At 43.1% G+C, this 19,311-nt stretch overlaps 1 protein-coding gene across 1 annotated transcript in view; it reads left to right on the forward strand.

The window, feature by feature from the left end:
* The window catches only part of LOC146208335 (plexin-B-like), a 115,744-nt gene that overhangs the window by 84,019 nt on the left and 12,414 nt on the right, over window positions 1-19,311 (forward strand). The window contains exons 18-30 of the mRNA XM_084592785.1: window positions 3,480-3,656; window positions 4,734-4,830; window positions 6,135-6,506; window positions 8,116-8,292; window positions 8,982-9,225; window positions 9,587-9,729; window positions 10,650-10,780; window positions 10,868-10,927; window positions 11,058-11,132; window positions 11,259-11,325; window positions 14,447-14,593; window positions 17,327-17,480; window positions 18,460-18,621. Of these exons, the coding sequence (XP_084448911.1) occupies window positions 3,480-3,656; window positions 4,734-4,830; window positions 6,135-6,506; window positions 8,116-8,292; window positions 8,982-9,225; window positions 9,587-9,729; window positions 10,650-10,780; window positions 10,868-10,927; window positions 11,058-11,132; window positions 11,259-11,325; window positions 14,447-14,593; window positions 17,327-17,480; window positions 18,460-18,621 (2,006 nt within the window). The remainder of the gene's footprint in view (window positions 1-3,479; window positions 3,657-4,733; window positions 4,831-6,134; window positions 6,507-8,115; window positions 8,293-8,981; window positions 9,226-9,586; window positions 9,730-10,649; window positions 10,781-10,867; window positions 10,928-11,057; window positions 11,133-11,258; window positions 11,326-14,446; window positions 14,594-17,326; window positions 17,481-18,459; window positions 18,622-19,311) is intronic.

A 19,311-nucleotide genomic window follows, 5' to 3' on the forward strand; every position in this document is an offset into this window, starting at 1 on the left:
TAGGTTTAGAATCTTGCTTTATTACATCCTCTCAACACAGAGTGAGCGTTCTAGATAAGCATGACTGACTCTGTACGTAGCAGTTTGTCTTTAAATAAAAGTTATTAGCTCACCTAAAGTGTGCCGGTAAAGAGTGTACGAGTTGCGCGATATATAGTGGAGGGAGGCTTCGTATTCATTTCGACAATGGCGAGGACCTAGAAGCCTAGGTTCGCTACAGTTTGTTTCGATGGCAGGCTACGCCATTGCCACGCATTTAAACCTGAAAAGAAAACTAAAACGAGCAACTAAGTGCAGACTCGTTGCTGCTCGCTAGTACTAAAGCCCAGCACCTCCAATACTTGTTAGTTCGACAGTTTACTACTATTCAGCCACTGCTGCTGTGCATAAGTTGTTCTGGAGGATTCTGGTGCGCATCAACACAGCTGAGTCTACTCTTACTCATTCAATGTTTCTATTAGGAACATTTCTTGGTGCGAAAGCCAGTCCGTTCTCTTCAGGGAAGTATTGATGTGCTCCGAGTGACACGTCTGTTTTTCCGTGTACCTGCGCAAAAATCGTGTGTGATGAGGCCGACCGCAAGGAGTCCTAATCTTTACGCCAGAAGTAGCTCAACTATCACGTTACCCGATTTATGTCACCTAGTCATCAGCAGAGCCCACTGGCAAGCAGTAATTAGGCGAGGTTATCAGTTAAAAGTAACTGTTAAAAATGCGTTGTGAAATATATCTGAATTTCTGGTTTTTAATCAATAAATTACATGTTTTAAATACGGAATTTACGCACAAACCCGTGCGCTGCATGCCATCGGCAACAAAAGGACACCTGCACTTGACCTCATGGACAAGGTAGTGCGGAACGCGCTTTTGATGAAAAAGTGCTGGTATAGCTTCAGCACCACCACGGAGATGGTCAACAGAGGAAGCGAACAGGGAAAGTACGCTATAAAAACAAAGCGCAAGTAATGAGCGGCGTTCAAAAAGACAAGTCGGTCAATTTCGTTAAAAGGTTCTTTGCTTCGTGCTCGATGACAAGTCTAGTCACGTCGCGTACCGAGAATCAACAGATGACGGAATGGAGGAGTCTGGACCCGCGTTGCAAGGCGCGCAGACGAGTGCCGGAGCTTCGGAATCGAGATTTAGAAAAAGGAAACAAATTTCAGAAATAAAAAGATGGAAGCAGGCAAAATTGGAATTCGGGGAGGGAGACCTTCCATTTGCCCAGAGGTGCGCCGCTTCAAGATTTGATTAAGGCCTCACAGTGGACGGAAAATGTCCTACCGCACGAGTTTTCGTTCGGTCAGAGAAGGGACACCCATCTTCCTCCGCACTCTGACCGCTCCGAACCAGGTACACCTACATCGACCTGCACTTTGCTGACGGAGCATTGACGCTCGAAAATACGCTCTCGCGCACTTTCTTGCGCACTTCTACTGACTTGCTTAGAAAGGCGCGCAAAGAAAACTAAGCAGCGCGCCTGTGACGAAACAGAGGATGACGGGACGATAAAGCTTGAAAATAAACTCATCCTTCCAGCGACGGCAATGTGCAATGAAAGATAAATAAGTCGTTCTATCTTTATGTTGATTAAATATTTTTAGTTTTATTTATCCTTCACATAAGTTCTACAGGAACGAACCCGAAACGGAAAGCTACAGTTAAGAAGCCTGAAATAGTCTGGGGCCCTCTTGTTGGTAGCGTCGATAACTTAGTTGTAGCGATGATAAAGAGTTTTATTTTCTGAAAATTGGATAGGGGACGTCTATCTGACATATATTCGCCTGTACTTATATAAGGCTGTGTTCTATGAGGCTAAGTATTGTCACGTGGTGGTGACAAAAGTATTGTCACGTGGTGGTGACAATGGCTAAGGCACAAATCAAACAGACTGACGTTGTGCCAAGTGAAATCTTTATTGGGCTGACTTGCGCCCCCAACAGACTATGCAACACAGCGGCGGCGATAGCAGCAAACGTGCTCATTGGTAGACGAAGTGCGAATGCCCGTTGCACTCTCCAGCACTCATTACAATTGTTCGCGAGAGTATGCACCAGTGATAAATTTATTTTTACCTATGTAGTGGGTTAACATCAGACAACAAATGACCTCTCTTTGCGTAAGCGATGTTATATGCATCTTCGTTTTGGCCATTACACGAATGCAAGCAGCGCTGTGATGGCGTTTATGTATACGGAAGTTCTCGAAGCTAGCCTATATGCCTTTATATTAGCCCCTGGATTAGCAGACAGTATTCGCTGTGCGTCAACAACAACGAATTAGCGCAAGCGAGAAGCTTGTGGGGACAGTAATGCACATGAAACAAGCGCAAGCTCTGTGGCAGAGGAACGTACATACGCGCTCCGACGCAGTCTGCGTTGCGTTCTTTGAGAATCTTGCGTGGCTACAGCTCACAAAAAGACGGCGCCCATCCCGTCCGCTACAGACGGAATAGAACGCCGCCGCTGCATTCTCAGCCGCCAGGTCTCACTCTGCACGGTTACATTCGCGTCTATTTCGCGTATTCTCACTCCTCCGCATCGTTATAGGCGAAAAATAGACGGCGGTTTTGTTTGGGGTAATTTGATTATTTTCTTCGGATTAGGCGTAGCTCTATAGAGTGCACACTTTTGTCATAGCGGGACAATGAACGAAGTTGCTCTCAGGCTTTGGGCCGCCATTTACATTTTATCGGAAGTAAATTATTTTCATGTTAAAAACCATCGCACCTGAATGCGTCTGTCACTGCCGATGTTCTTAAAGAAAAACTTACTTCGAAACGTAGCTGTGAAACTTTGACTAGCTCATGCTAAATGACTTCACAATGTGTTATGCTTCTTGAGCGCTAAATATACCACAATGCACTTAAATTGTCGTTGTCAAGACGGCCAGGAGAGCGTCGTAACTTGCACGAAATGTTCAGCCCCGCTTAAACAATATAGAGCCCCTAAGTGAGTGTCGCCACGGTGGCTTGTTTTTAATGAGGCATTACGCAGAATTACTAGGGCTTAGTTCCATAAGCTCACGTCAATTAGCCGTGGTTTGGGCCCATTGGTACACATGTGAGGGCCCTATGGGATATCCGCCAGGAATCGTTGTGATGAGGTGTTTTGCGGACAAGCACAGTAGGTTTTCCTGCGTCTTACTGTTTTTGTCTTTAGCTCATACTGTCCTATACACGGGAAACATTTTTCTTTAAGCTTTGCGACAGAAATCGAGACTGCTTGGTGTTATTTATGAGGTTTACCGTCCCAAAGCGAGAAAGCGATACTGGATTTGTACTGTCGATAGTTCTAACCGTTTGACCTTTCTCGTTTTGATGCACACATAGCAACATGCTGTAGCGATATAACTTGGCAAAAAAGCTTCAGATTTTTTTGTGTCTATTTAAGAAAAACGGGAGATATTTATAATTTTCGAGTTACAGTTGCGCAGGTTATAATACCAGTACCTAAGAATGTATATTTCCTTTGTTTATTTTAGGTCTCTCGCCAGCAGCAGTCAGATCAGCTGCCGGACATCGAGATCTCCGTACCCGTCGTACCAGGTCTCCCAGCTAATTCTACGCATTGACGGCGCCAACCTTACACTGAACAATCCTTTCTTCTACACTGAGGATCCTTCCTTGCTCAAGATTCAGCCACTGAAAAGCTTTCTCAGGTGGGCATTTTGTAACAGGACAGGTTGATAAGAAGCTGTTAGAATTCTTCTATGCTGCTTCTTCTCATCACTTTAGGCATCACGATACCGGGATTTGGCGTCATTTACATGGCACCTTCTGCAAGGTAATTGTAAATGCCGAAAAACTGTAACTTATAACGTGTTGTCGCCTGACGTCTGCACCACTACCCCAAACCCCTATGTCTTGCTGAAAAAGTGCTTCTCATGAATACGCGCGTTGTTTTATTTTTTTTTTATTTAGTACATACTGCAGACCAGTGTTAGGGCCCAAGCAGGACAGGCATTTATCAATATACATAAAAATACAGAACAATGAAGAGAAATGTGCGTACGATGTGACAAGTGTTATTAAACTACGAGAATCACATAACATTATTTCAATCAGATATCGTCCGCGAAAAAAACAACAACAAGGAATATTTAAAACAGTCTGTTTTCGCAAAATATGGTGTTAGTAAGTGGTGTTGTTCTTAAAACAAACGGATATATATTGCCTTATATTCATTCATACATCATTTTGCCAGCACCGAATAACCTCTTTTGATATTTATTTATTTTCAATACTCTCAAGGCCAGAGGCATTTCGGAGAGGAGGGGCATACAAAATCAGTAGTAGTATTCTTGAAATTTTTGACATTGGTCAAGATGTGGCTCGTGGAAAATATCTCCTTCTACGAGTTGTATTTGCTTCATAACAAACCAAGCTTAAACACTGAGTCACAGAATTATGTAGCAAAACTTGCGGAGACATATTCAATCTAGTACCTTATTCAAACTCCTCTAATACATCCATATATTTTAATTAAATCATACGAAAGCTAAGGCTAGTAGATGACATACGAAACAGGAACTAGAAATGTGAGCTTCATTCTACCACTTGGAAAATTACTGACTCTTTAAAACGTGAGCCCGTTATTCGTGCATAAAGTATAAACTGCTTTCTGTTAATATACGTGTCAAAATTTACGCCAAATATGTGCTAGCTTGTGGCAAAACTTGCTGCTAAGATAGTGTGAGGGATGAGTGTCTCTCTTTCCGCTTAACAATATCTTTCAGTGGTGGAAGGCATATTCACATCTACGGAACCAACCTGACATCCATCCAGCAACCTCGAATGGCAGTTTTCAACAGTTTTCGGCAAATTAACGAAACGGTGAGTCGTTTTTTCAGTACACGCTGACTGTAAATCGAAATTTGGCTGAAATATATCATTTTTTGGTTTCACCTATAGATTGAAATAGTGCTAACATCGCTCGTTTCCTGAAGTAGGATGATTATGTTTTATAAATATGATTAGCAATTTTAAGGATATGTTTCAAAGTAAAGAACATATTTTTGACTACTTAAATATATATAAATAAGAAGGCAATGACAGAGGCCATTTTGTTTTGGTATTTAGTGCTGCTAATGAAACCTGATTTGGTTAATCGAAACTGGATTATTCAACCGAGCAAACATGCTTGGGTGCGATGCTTTTGGCAGCCCAAGCTTCAAAACCGGAGGCTGCAGTAAAAACGACGCACTGTAGTTATGCGTTAGCACAGAGGGAATACGGCATTGTGCGACGTATACACACTGACACTAAGGAGACAAAGGTCTCCTACGTACGTTTAGTTTAATGTGGTCACCGGTAAGTCCATCATCGATGAACGTTACATACCCTGCCTGTTTACCACAGGCATGTTTCCCCTAACAGGTCGCACGGCATTTCTGCAGCGCTTCTCCCCTTTGTCTAATCTTGGCTGCATGCATTGCTAGTGTTTGAAAGTCACCATTTACCATTTTCAGTGGTCTTCTTTCTGTAAGATTGAGTGCCTCAAATGTTTATTTTGTTTTTCCGAAGGAAATAGTGATGGTTTAAATTTATCTCGGATACATCTTTCAATGAGCCTGCTGAATTTTGGAGTCAATGCAGAGTTGTCACAAGGAAAAACTGCAACGTAGGCTTGAGTATTTGTATATCATAGCACTGTATAAGGGCCCGAAAGGAGACAACTCTTCGACATGCTGTGCCAAGATTATTGCTGCAACTAACACGTTAACAAACCAGCAATTTATATAGTGCAGAACAATGCGTATACTTTCCTTCCTTCTTTCAAAAAAACCGAGTGGAGGACGTAACATATCGGCGGAAACATGTCTCGCTAGACATCGGAGTGGCGAATTCTATAGACATCATGGAGAGCCAGAACTGCACGAGAAGACATCACCCTAATCGTAGAAGTACTTCATAGTCTAGCGATCCGTATGGGCGTTGTCTGTGGGCAACTGCTGCAGGCAAAGGGGAATAATCCCGTCAGAAAATTTTCTACTGGTTTGTTTTGGTTTCGGTACGTCCCACTCGGCTGAAGAACACGATCCTTAAAAAACATCCCTTCCTTCCAGTGAGCCAAACACGTCATTTGAATTTATTTTACAGCAATAGTCTTCTCATAAAACCTTTTCTTGGCGTTGCAGTCATGCCACGTGTTGAACGCGTCGGTCATGGTCTGTCCTTCGCCTGCCGTACTTGTGCGGAACCCAGAGAGGGGCGGCAGCACTTTTGACGATGATGCCGAGCAGGGAGACAGCGCGGACGTAGTCGCACACGCGGTGGCCAGGGGACAACATCAGAGGAACACCGCGGCCAAGACCGAGTCGGATGATGACCAACTGGACGCCATGAGGCTCCGCATAGGCTTCATCATGGACGACGTGCGCTCAGTGCAGGAGTTGAACAAGTTCTACCCGGACGTGGCTTCCGACCTCACCTACGTTTCAGACCCACGATTCTTCCCCTTCGACAACGACGGCGTCAAGCTTTACAAGGGAGAGCCGCTTGTCATCGAGGTTTGTTGTAGTGACATTACCCTAAAAGGCAGTTATATTCGTGCCTGAAATGCTTTGGAGCATTTTTATATGATATTGCAAACCGCCTTAATTTTTCGATTATGAGTCGATTAGCCTTTTTTTATACCTTGCGGTGTTCTTTTTTCCGACTGTCGCTATTTATTTGCTAATTACGTATTGAAATACTTGGGCTGGCTGTTTCTACAGTATATGTTATTTATACGACATGGCTGCTCCCGATAAGTTGCTCTCATATGTAAGGTTTTGTAATAGCTTGCTTCTAGAGAGCATGCTAACATCGTATAAAACTTTGACAATAAATTTGGTTATATTTTATACGTATTAGTTGTGCTTAAAATAAGATTGCCGTTATTGTCTGTAACATTTAAAGTTGAGTTTCTTATGTTGCACACTCTGGCGCTCTGGCGCTATTGAGGCAATGACTTATTTCCGCGCCTATGAAGGGTTTAGCGCTGGGCGATCAATTTAGACATGTTTTTGCGCCATCATATTTTCCGAGTTTTGGTAAATGTGTGAAGAAGCGCGAACTCTTTTTTTTAGAAAGGTGATAGAGCTTGTGTACTAATAATGAAAAGAGTGGCACACGGGAGGATCATCTGACGCCAGGCGAAGAACATCAGTGTGAAGATCAGTGACACCGGGCGCTATGTAATACAGCCTGACTACGTAGTATCTGCGTCACAGGCATAAATGTAGACTCTATTGTACCAGTTTGGGCTAATGGGGTTTCAACGGCTTGATCGCGTGATCCTACTTAGCTTTCTATGCATACCATAATTAGTTCAACTTTTCCTATTAAAATCGGCGTCGACTGGAATGACTAGCTTTTTTGTGAATCAATCTGAGAGCCCCAATGTAGCATGCGCTCATGAACCACTTTATAATATAAAGTCCTGTCTCTTTGAATAGGCCGTTCAAAGTCTGCAGCACATCGCCTCGAGTCGTTTCCTGCACTGATAACGTATGTAGTTATGGGAAGAATGCAACGTATTGCTACCGGGGCACGACCCGTTGGGCAAGAACGGAACGGCTTTTTTGTTTGACCTAGGTCTAGGTGTCCAGACCATTTAGCACGCCGCGGAAAAGTAATTCTCTTCCAACTGTTTCTGCCACCCCACCCCCTCCGGTGAATAAACATGCGAGTAGAGCGGGAGTTCTCCATCAGAACGCAAAAAGAGTGCGCACAGTACCTTGTTCATTTTGTTTTGTGACCTACGCACAATGTGTGTCAGAGAAGAGGGCGTTATTTTAATTATTGAGGAAAAGAATTTGAGACATGCTTGTATGTATATACGTGCAGTTAAAAACATTCTTATTTTTCTTAAGCACAGAAGAAGAGAAACAAGAGCCACGAAAAAGTGGTGCTACAGAGAACTAGAATATATTCTAGTTCACTGTAGCGGCGCAGAGCTCTTGGATCTTCCTCCTCTTCTGAAAAACTCTCTTTGTTTCGTTACTCCCTCGTGACTTGTGACTCCCTTTCGGTCGGTTGCACCGGCAACGGCAAAAATGGCGACCCCTAAAAAGATGCAATCAGTACTGGAACCTCAGATGGGAAAATCAAACTTTGTTCCTCCCTTTCGTTCAGGGGGAGAGCCTGCGACTGGCAACGACCGAATCCGAAGTGAATGTCACTATCGGAACGAGACCGTGCAACTTGACCTCGCTCAGCATGAGTCAGCTTGTCTGCACTCCACCTGACGTACAGCCGCCGAGCACTGACGAAATTGGCCATCGGACTGAGGTGGACTTGCCTGTTGTCGTGGTAAGCTTGCATTTTGTTTTTTTACTTAACCCCTTGTGGCTGTTGTCGCGTACTTCTGAGAGTACATCAGAAATAGGAGAGTAAGGTTAACGTATTACGCTAGTCTTTTTTTTTTCTCTCTCTCTCTTCGCGCAAATCGTTGCGTATGATCTGACTCCTTCAGTGGAACTGCGCACAAGAAGGAAACGCTGGGTACACAGATTAAACCACTCAAATAACTACTCACTCTGCGCACTGTTAGGGGTGCGAAGTAGTAGTAATTATTTCGGCATTTGTTAAAATACTAGTGGCGCCATAAAAGTTGTTTGCCATCCATGAAATTACGTTGTTGAAATTGTTCCTTGAGCATTTCTCTAATTAAACACGAATAGCCTTGATGCGAGCTCCTATAATGGAACAGTAAAGCGTAGTATTTGCAATAACATGACTATTAAAACTCGTTTGCTACTAGTTTTGGAAGTTGTTTAGGGGTTATTGGTCTCATATGCTGAAGCTATTGGGTTCCACATCCTAAACTTTTCGTCCAGCGTTGAAAGTAAACGGTGCGGCCATAATAAATTCAGCTTGAAGATCCGCATTGAAGGTAAATTAGGCTGAAATAACGTCTTTACAAGGCGTATGGAAGGGGTGGTGTAAAGCTAGTGTTCAACTGGAAAGTAATGATTTACAACCCTTTTTTTTATGCACAGGTCCGTGTTGGAAACAACCTCCGTTATGAAGTAGGCTACCTGCGTTACGAGGTAGCCAAGATCTACGAGTTTCCTCCGGAAACTGTGGGAGCCATTGCAGCCGGTGGAACAGTACTTATGCTTCTGAGCCTTGTCACACTGGCCATTCTCAAGCACAAGAACTCGCAGGCAGAAAGGGAGTACAAGCGGATTCAGCTACAGATGGACACGCTGGAGAACAGTGTGCGATCGGAGTGCAAGCAAGGTAAGACTTGCAAATAATTGTCATTTTAATTGCGCTCAAAAGTGTTAACCAGTTATAAGGATTACGAATAGAAACAAAACATTACGTTAGCTACAATAATTCTCGCAACTGTCTTCACATAACTAGAGAAGATATTGAAGTGATTGTTATTAAACAGGAAATGAGGCTGTGCAAGTGAACAATATCGCTTAATGCACTTTTCACTTAATTAAATCTGGGCTGGTCAGACATGGAGTCAACTTTTTAGTTTTCTCATGGCGAACAATGTACAGTGGTCAACAGCCGATTTGAAATTGGGCCCGGTAATAAAATTTAATGGCTCGTCATAATAGGAAATCTTTGATGTTTGTATCTTGTGCAGCCTTTGCCGAGCTCCAAACGGATATGACTGACCTCAACAATGACATTCAAGCTACCGGAATACCAACGCTTGACCACAAGGCATACATTATGAAAGTGTTTTTCCCGGGAGTGCCAAACAGTCCAATTCTACAGGAGGTCAAAGTAAGCCATTACATGCGTCCTTTAACAAAATAAAAAGATATATTATATATTTCTGAGATAAGTTCCTGGAATGAGCTTATTTCTTCTATTTCAATTCATTGTCATACATTTGCCACTCGTTTTTGTATAAGGAACGCCGAACTGTCTCTACTACTATCATTTGCTAGGCCGCACATAGGATTAATAATAGTTGGTTAACAGGAAGGGAAAGGCGCAGTATCTTTCACACTTGCTCTGTGGACACCTGAACCGCGCCGTAAGGGAAGCGAGGAAGGTGGGAGAGAAAGTGGAGAGAGAGAAAGGGGAGTCGTAATGGAAGGCTACGGAGTAATTTCGACCACCTGGGGATCTTTAACGTGCGCTGACATCGCACAGCACACGGACGCCACTTCGTTTCACCTCCACCGAAACGCAGCCGCCGTGGTCGGGTTCGAACTCGGGAACTCCGGCACAGTAGTCGGGCGTCTTACCGCTGCGCCACCCCGGCGGATATTGTCAGGATGAAGAAATAAAGAAACGCCGCAAAAATCCAGCACCAATTAACACATTAAGATATTTAACAACTTGTGGAGTTACTTGACGCAAGTGAAAAGGTTGGAAATAAATATAAATACATGGGACCCATGAACGTCCATGTTTTATCGTCATGGATTTAGCTCAGTTAAAATCAGAAGGGTTGCTTCAATATTTGTATATAAGGTTTTATCAGCAATATAAGAGCTCTAATTTCTATTATATTGTTTACAAATATAGTATATCTCGATAAAATGATGTCGGGTTTCCCACATCATTTGTTTCTTTGAGTCACGAACTACGTACACAAAAGAAATCATGCCACTTTCTTCCAGCCCTGTACAGCCCACGTGACAGTCCATAACAAGCATTTTTCAATACGCTAATCAGTGCAATTCTTTTTGCAGCAAATCAACGGCCCTTACAACAACTACGAAGTTGCGATGACGAATTTTGAGATGCTTATCAATAATAAGAGCTTCCTGCTGACATTCATCGACACTTTGGAGAATCAGAACACATTCAGCATTAGAGACAAGTAAGTGCATGCGTTTCCATATTTTCATCTGGAGCTCTAAATTAAGAACAGTAAATTAACATTTTTTTTTTGTGATCATCTTTTCAGAGTGAATGTGGCATCACTGCTAATGATTATTTTGTTAGATAAGATGGAGTACGCAACTGAGTAAGTATGATCGCTCTTCATGTAGCTCAAAGCTACCAATTAGACTGGACGATACATGCTTTTGCAGTATTTCATTGAATAGTAGTTTTGTGCTGATGTTTGTCTCATGTGGAATTCTTTTCTGTTTTAGCATTTTGAGGGAACTCCTAATAAGGCTTGTGGAAAAATATGTTGGCACAAAGCACCCTCAACTCATGCTGAGGAGGTAAGTTAGCTATTTATGGCAGGTGTAGTTCGCTGTACTCAAAATGGGTTTAATTAAGCAATGCATACAAAGCACGTGGCGATGCTCATGAAGTAAACTGAATATGTTCGTCGTTTTCTTACTCAGGACTGAATCTGTGGTCGAAAAGATGCTGACGAACTGGATGGCACTGTGCATGTATGGTTACATAAAGGTAAGGGCCGTGAAAGCTGGAAAGAAGGATATAGAAAAATGGAATGGCTATACGTTTTGACAATTTCGCAATGTGAATCAATGCATTCGGCTTTATTTTCTAAAGAACCGTATTTGCTGATGTAGCCGCACTGCTGTGGAAGTACTGCTGAATTAACATGTATGCTATGGAAGCTGCTTCTGTGTTCGTTTCGTGGAGAAAAACTATATGCTAAATATTTTTTTCGCAATAGAATCAAACTGAAATCCAATAATTAGCAAGGATCCTTGTAAAAGGAGTGAGTAGCGATTTTCAGTAGCGCACTCATGTACGTCTCTCTTCACAACCTTGTTGATCAAAGCTTGCTGGCGCCATTATATCCGAGCGTAACTTGATGTTACCTCGAGCCCATGCTAACTGTTTTGATGGAACATTTAATATATCTCATGCTCAGGGGCTTCATTATATACCGGGTGTCCCAGATAGTTCGAGGCAAGGGTCAGAATATAAAATATTTCAGGTATGCCAGCAAAACCAATTTCCTACGGCTGGTAGCCACCTTGCGCAAAACAGACAGCTATTTATTTTGCAATAATTATTTGTTAATAGATTAATTGTTAGTATTATTAAATATTGACTTTAGACAATGAATGGGATATGTAAAGTTGAGGAGCACCTTCAGAAATCTCTATTTCATTATTTGTGGTAAAAAAAGCTTCAGATGTCAGAACGCCAGAACTTCCGGCTCTAGTTAGCTGGGACTTCCTGTATATCCGCTGGATGTCTGGGAAAGCATTCGCTACAGTATGGAGTCTCTTTTATTTGGATAGCTTAGTATGCGTGGAGTTTATTGCTCCGAACTAGTACTTTGTGAGCGATGCGGTAGCGCAGAACCGAGGATTAATTTTCAGCACCTGTGATTTATTTGGCACACGGACGCCTTTGTTTGTCGATCGAGCTACAGTGCCCTCAGCGGCCGAACGTCATAGCCATTTAAGGCCACTACTCTTGCTTTTCTGAGACCGACAACGTTGAACAAAATTAGGTAGGAGCCGTTTCGATAACGCATATATAAGGTATATTACATAGACCCACATTGCGTTTTTGCCGCTGAAATCTTTAGGAATGAAAGACATCAATTTGTGAGCAAAGTGTCGCATCATTATGCAAGCATTTTCTGCCTTTTACAGAAACCGTTGGAGAATAGTGATTTAAGATCCTAGCGCTGCCAGCTTCACTTGCGTTACTCCAAAGACGGGGCAGGCACAAGATAGACAGAACGCTTGTGGATACCGTGCGGTGCGGACGCGCATCATTGCAACATGAAATAAATGGCGACGCCGACGTCGTAGTATTGATAGCAAGCGTAGTTTTAGATTTGGTCGCAAGATATTCTCGTAATGAGCTGTTCGATAAAATGTAGTACGCATAATGGCTACTTGCACATCATTAATAATTAGGATACATAATATACAAATTCTTTATATGTACAAACACGTGGTATACCGTTCACAGGAGCACTGCAAATAGTGCACTCACAAAATAAAAAACAAATTCCGAATGTTATGTTAAAACAGCGCTCGAAACAAGGACAGATATAGGCAGAAAAACACACATTGCGCGATGTATGCTTGTCTTCCTATACCTGTCCGTGTTTCTAGGGCTGTTTTAACGTAATGTCCAACCAACTCGCCCAGCAATCCACTTTGCTTTAATCTCAAATCATGCAAATCGGCGACCTTTAAATGCAGTGGTGGCGATTCTACGCAGTTATTGATCCAGAAAAAAAAAAACTGATTCTCTCCGTCTTTCTGGCGCTAGGAAAAGACTCTAATAAAATACACTTATCAATGTTGTCACCGGTCGATCTAAACTGGCGACGTCCTTCAGCGGAAAGAATGGGTTGCCTCCGTTGTGAAAAGAGTGGCGATATAGCGTAGCCTCCGAGATTCGCGCCTAAAATTGCTGTCGACGCGTGCATTTTATTTGCGATATTGGCCGATGAGGGCGACTTCAGTATTTCTCGTTTTCTTTTTCTCTAGTGTAAAAAGGCTCCATTTCTGCCTTCTTGGTTAAGCGGTCTCTATGTTTGTAAAGCGTCGCATACTATTAGTACAGACCATCGTCTAATTCTGCTTATTGAAAGTTTAAGCCCAGTGGCATCATTACCTGTGTAAATTTTGTATAATATTTTTTCGTACCTAAATAACTGCAAAAAAATCGTTTATATATAAAAGCACTGCGGACGAAAGGGAACTTCCAAGAGTAAGTTGTCACTGCGATTTAACACTTTTGAAACGCTAATGCATTATAATAATTGTGCAAGGGCGGCTTTAAAGGGCTATTCGGGAGTTTTTTTTATCCGCAAAGTGGTAGGCGAATATGTCTACATAACCGCTGATTCGAACCACAAAAGGGAAATAACTACGAGAATAAGTTTGGGATGGAGCTTTATTTTGGCAAGTACTCCCACATTATAACTAGCAGCTCACTGGTATCGCCCAAGAGGAAAGTACATAACTAAATCTTACCTGTACTCACCTATGGGGCTGAAACGTGGAGGTTAACGAAGAGGGTTCTACTTAAGTTGAAGGCGGAGAGATATGGAACTTAAAATGGTAGGTGTAACGTTAAGCGCTAAGGAAGCCCGCAAAGTGGGCCAGAAAAGTAACTCGAATTAATGACATTCTAGTGGAAATCACGAAGAAGAAATGGGCATGGGCAGGGCATATAGTGGGAAGACTGGATAACTGACGATCGAAAAGAGCAATAAACTGGATACCAAGCGAAGTAAAGTGCAGCAAGAGGTGGCAGAAAATCAGGTGGGTGGATGAGGTAAAGTCCGCAGGGATCAAATGGGTGCAGCTAGCACAGGACAGTGTTAATTAGAGGAATATATGGAAGAGGCCTTCGCAGTGCTGGGGGAATAATCCGGCTGTCGATGATGTTGCTGATTATGATGATCACGATATTAACAAACGGTTATTACTCTGAGCATGGCTTAGTAGAAGACGTTCCACTCATTTGCAAGCGTTAATTAAAGAAGTATAAGGGATTATGTGTTACATGTCTCTTCCGTGACGAAACCAAGCGGATGCAAGATAGTTATCCGTTACTAATGAAGGTTCTGTGCATCTTTCAGGAGCACGCAGGACGGTCCCTTTTCCTCTTGTTCAGCGCCATTAAGCATCAAGTGGAGAAGGGTCCAGTGGACGCTGTGACCCACGACGCCCGCTATTCACTCTCTGAAGAGAGGCTACTCAGAGAGCAGATAGAGTACTCTCCTGTGGTAAGCTATTTTCTTTTTTGGCCAATGGAATTTCAGCAAGACACCCGATCGTGTGCTGTGTACCGTATCAATAACAATTGCCGTCTATAGGCCTACAGTGTTTCGTTGAACTACCTGATGCCAGCGCCTGCGTAATTTTTACATTATCAGTATTTATGTCCTTACCTTACATACCTATATTTATTATTTAAGCACTGTGGATGAAAGCTAACATTTCAGATTCATTTGCCACTGTGACAATTTATTGCTAAATGGCGACCAGCAGATCAAAGGGACGTGATTAGATAAAGCTGAGAAGAGTTTGGTGCTGCTGTCCTAACACGAATCCTCCGTTCTACGCTGCTGCCAGCATCATCTTCTTTTAGTCCGTCGCAATATATCTTTCCAAACGTAGGTGTTTTATAGATGTTTTCTAAAAGGAGCTCTGAAAACTTTTTTTTCTTTCTATACGTGCATACAAAGACACCTAAAAGTTCCTGTTATGAGCATATTTGAATTGTACACGATCTGCTTAATCGAAAGCGTTCATTAAGTGACGCCACCCAGAGCAGCCACGTTTATGTGTATCTACAAAATGCTCGTACCTTTTTTTTGCAATCCGATTTGACGTAAAGGAGCTTTTAGTGATCAGTTTATTCGGACACAATTTTAGCAATTAAACTTGCTGTTTTTCTACAAAATAAACGCAAGGTTGCTATTTTCTGCGGTGATATAATCAATGTCATGCCCCAAAAGAATAATTTATCACCCCATCCTTTGGCGGCACGTCTGTCTGTAGCAAAGTAAACAGCGTATTAACTGCCATGGTTGGTTTCAGCGCAGTCATAAATAACACTAGGGTAGTTCTCCGGGAAACAGGCAAGCACTTCGGTAACGCTTGACATTATGTAATGACCTGGCGTTGTTCCTAATGTCCGAATCTAGCAACCGACTAACCCATTTAAGAGCCTTGGCATGCGCTGACCACAGTTGCGAGCTCGAAATTCATGCTCGGAAGGTGCAGCGATTCGGCCGACATTAAATAGTATGAGTGTGATCTTCAAAGAGTTCAGGCTGACCTTGTTATAACTGCATCATATGCTTGAAAGACTTCAGTGTCCTTTAACGAAGCCTGAAGGAGTGGATTTGGTCAGGTGCAAAAAAAACCTCACTATCATGCATTTTCAGCTCGTCGGCTAGCATGCAAGCTGTCTTCCAACAAATACCACCGAGTATTTTATATTACCGAAACTTCTAATTGCAATTCTAACGCACCTCGCGTTACCTTTATGATATGTTTTACAAGCTTTGCAATGATAATTCCTGAAAGCCCATTTTGCGCTACCTGCGTTTTGAATTTGTTTTACAGCTGGGCTAAAACAGGCGCACAATGCTCTATATTTTGTAACGTACAAGGTCCAGCTCTGTAACTGGCATCCCGGCACTGAAATAAGCAGCCATCATAGACTATGCTACAAGCATCGTTGCACTAAACCTTCCCTTTCCTTTAAACCCACTCTCTTATTGTGCATCGCCTTTGTAGTGTCAACTTTATCCGCCTGCCAGCTGAAGCCGCAACTTACGCCACGTTCTGCTCTGTACCCCCTATTCCCGATGGACACTATATCGTTACTCCACCCTTGATGCTCCCCTCATATGAAGTGTTTCCCTTGCTCATACCATCGTCATCTATCTGCCTTTCCCTTCCGTAAGGCAAGGGAGGGAAACACTTCGTCCTTGTCTTCTCGTAACAATACAAAATATCGGAACGTATTCCAGTATAGTGTGCATGCTTAGTCAAAATAAAAATACGTATGGATTATTCTTTCTACTTTTTTTTGTTTGCTATAAGCACGTCCACTACAAACAAAGCAGGCGTTTCAGGAAGTAGAGCTACATACATAACGATATAGATGAGCCGACATTTTGTTATGCCATCCTTCTTGGCCCTATTTGTACGCTGAATTCTGAGGGTCCAGGTCAGTACAAATAAAGGTACAGCCATTGTCAAAAGTGTAGAGCTCGGGGGGTCTACTTCTGAGCCGTCTAGTAGAGCTGATTTAGCATTAGTGGAGGCCCTTCCCTTGGAGAGGGTAGGGCAAAAAATCTTCTTACTCTCAAGAGATTTGCAATATTGTAAATACATTACAAGCCGCACGAAGTAGCTCAGAAGCAGACCCCTGGGCTCTACGCTTCTGACAAAGACTGTACATCACATTTAACTTTCACTACAGCACGTCTTGAAAAGCGTCCAACTCCTTGCGAGTGTTTTCACAGATTATTATTGGAATTTAAGCCTGGAGAAAAATGGCTATGATATATGTTTAATTTATAGGGGCCTTAATATGCAGAAAATGTTTGGCATGTCTGAATAAACAGATTGATTTTAAGATGTACTTTTATCCTAAGAAAAAAAGGAATCATTACAACCTCAAACTCTGTAACGCTGTAAAAAAAGATTGCTTGCGCAGGTTTCTTAATCCGTGGTCGCTTCTTACTTCTTACTCTGAACAGGGGAAGTTGCTTTGTATGAGGCAATTCTTTGGTGTTCTGTAACTTTAATTTCGCAATTTATGTGCCGAGCTAAAAGAAAAATGAATAAAATTACAGATGTTCTTTGAAAACAGAGGCAAAGGCAAAGTTTTTGAAATATTACTAATCCCATTTTAAACGAGTTTGTACTAACACAGCGATCTGAACAGCGCTCGTATCTGAAACAAGCTCATAAGCAAACTTTATTTGTGTTTCCCGCAGGTCATTCAGATTGTGCAGGAAGACCAGGACGAGAAAGTCTTCTGCCGGGTAAACGATTGCGATACCATCAGTCAAGTAAAGGCCAAGGTTTTGGACTCACTGTACAAGAATACGCCGTGCTCAATGAGGCCCCTGATATCTGAGGTTGACCTTGGTAAGTAAGAGAAGTGTTTGCTTACAGCAAAGCGGCTTACAGCAAAGTGACTGCGCAAGCACGATTAGTGGCTGTGCACCAAATATTAAGAGATAAAGCATATGGCGCAAGCTCGCTGATGTTCGACATGCTCAGATGGAGCATGCCAAGGGAAGAATACAAAGTCGATTTTTTTTTTTTGTTCCTGGTCTTGTCATCATTCTGAACGGATGAAGTTGTTAAAAAGCGGGCTGTATAAATCCACTAAATGCGCAGTAGTGAACGACACGGAACATATACTTCGATGAATTCTCCTGATTGCCTGTGATAATGTATGCGGCATAGTTTCAGCTGCTGCTTAGATTTGCACCCTTCTCACCCACGCAGTAAGCTAGGCAGGAGTTCCTACTCCGCTGTTGGGAAGGGCAGAATTTCGCTATATCGGAGACAGCTTTGTGGCAAGTCCGATAGATGGCGCTCGGATTTAACATCGACTAGAGCTACTAAAGCCTGTATAGAAACATAGACGAGACTTTTCTGTAAGCAGGATAAGGAGCGGAGGAAAGTGTTCCCAAAGCCGCGGCGCCGAACAAAGGGGAGCAAAGGGAGAGAGTACAGTGCGAAGCTGAGCGCCGGACGCGGGCTCGGCTTTTGCGTAGCAAAAGCGGCCTATGCCAAATGCGTTGCGGCGGGCCAAAGTCGGCGCTCCTTTCTTGTCTTACTCTGTGTTCTCACCTTAAGACTCAAGCTTGAGTATATCACCGAATGTGTCGGCATCGCCATAAGGATCATATTACTATTAATACTGTAGATACTGTTTGCTATTCAGGCCTTTCGGCTAAAGTGTTCAGTGCGAATCATTGCTTTGAGTGTTCCAGATGAAAGGACTGACAGCAATGCATGAGAATCCCCCCCCCCCCCATCATTCTATTATCTCTGAAAATAAAACACTGGTTGTGAAATTCAGCGAAACGTGCTATTTTGTTTCATTCTTCTTTAGAATGGCGGCACGGAAGAGGCGGCCACCTGATCCTTCAGGATGAAGACCTCACCACAAAGACAGTGCATGGATGCGTCAAGCTGAACACGCTTGCTCACTACGGTATTCAGGACTCCGCAATAATGAGCCTGGTCAACAAGAAGAGACGCTACTGTAAGAACGGTAAGCATTTTAATCGCAGCACGCTGCATTCACTTATCTCGTAGTCTTACTTGGTCACCTTTTTAAACAGGATAGTATTGTACTGTAATAGCTAAAGATCGAAAGAAAAGGCGGCTGCAGTTCCAAGCCTCTGCAAAAGTGAGACAGAGGACAGATCAAGACGCGGGCGTTCGAAATTAGGAAAACGCAGTACAATTGCGGTGTTAATCCGGCAGAAGCGAGTTGAGTTTAGTTATCGGGTCGAAAACCGGTTATCTTGTTCCTGTAAACCCCGTCGGGTCGGTTCGAGAAGACGACGGGCTGAGTCCAGTCAACTCCCGCGCAGTGGTTGGGTTGACTGGTGGCCCGCTTCTAGAAGCATGCAGGGGGTGGGTTGACTGAACTCGACCCCGCTTCAGGAAGCATGTAAAAGCTGTCGGGCTGAGTCGGGACGCGGTGGGAGAGGAGAACAGTAAGGAAAACTAGAGGTGCGCGGAGGAAAAACCGGAGTCTGGCGCCGTCTCCTAGTTCTTCCCCTCAACGCGAGGGGCCGCTTTCATCGCAGCTCATCCAGAGCCAGTTCTGCGCTTGTTGAGTAGGGTTCACGTAAACCCGGTAGGGTCGAGTCGACTCAACTCAATTCCCCAGCTCGACCCTCCGTTATGAGGTTCACGTAAACAGGGCAAATGACACTTTTTTCTTTATCGACTT

This window comes from Amblyomma maculatum, chromosome 1 (genome assembly GCF_055883805.1).
Source record: "Amblyomma maculatum isolate TAMU_Amacu chromosome 1, ASM5588380v1, whole genome shotgun sequence".
NCBI classification, from domain to species: Eukaryota; Metazoa; Arthropoda; class Arachnida; order Ixodida; family Ixodidae; genus Amblyomma; species Amblyomma maculatum.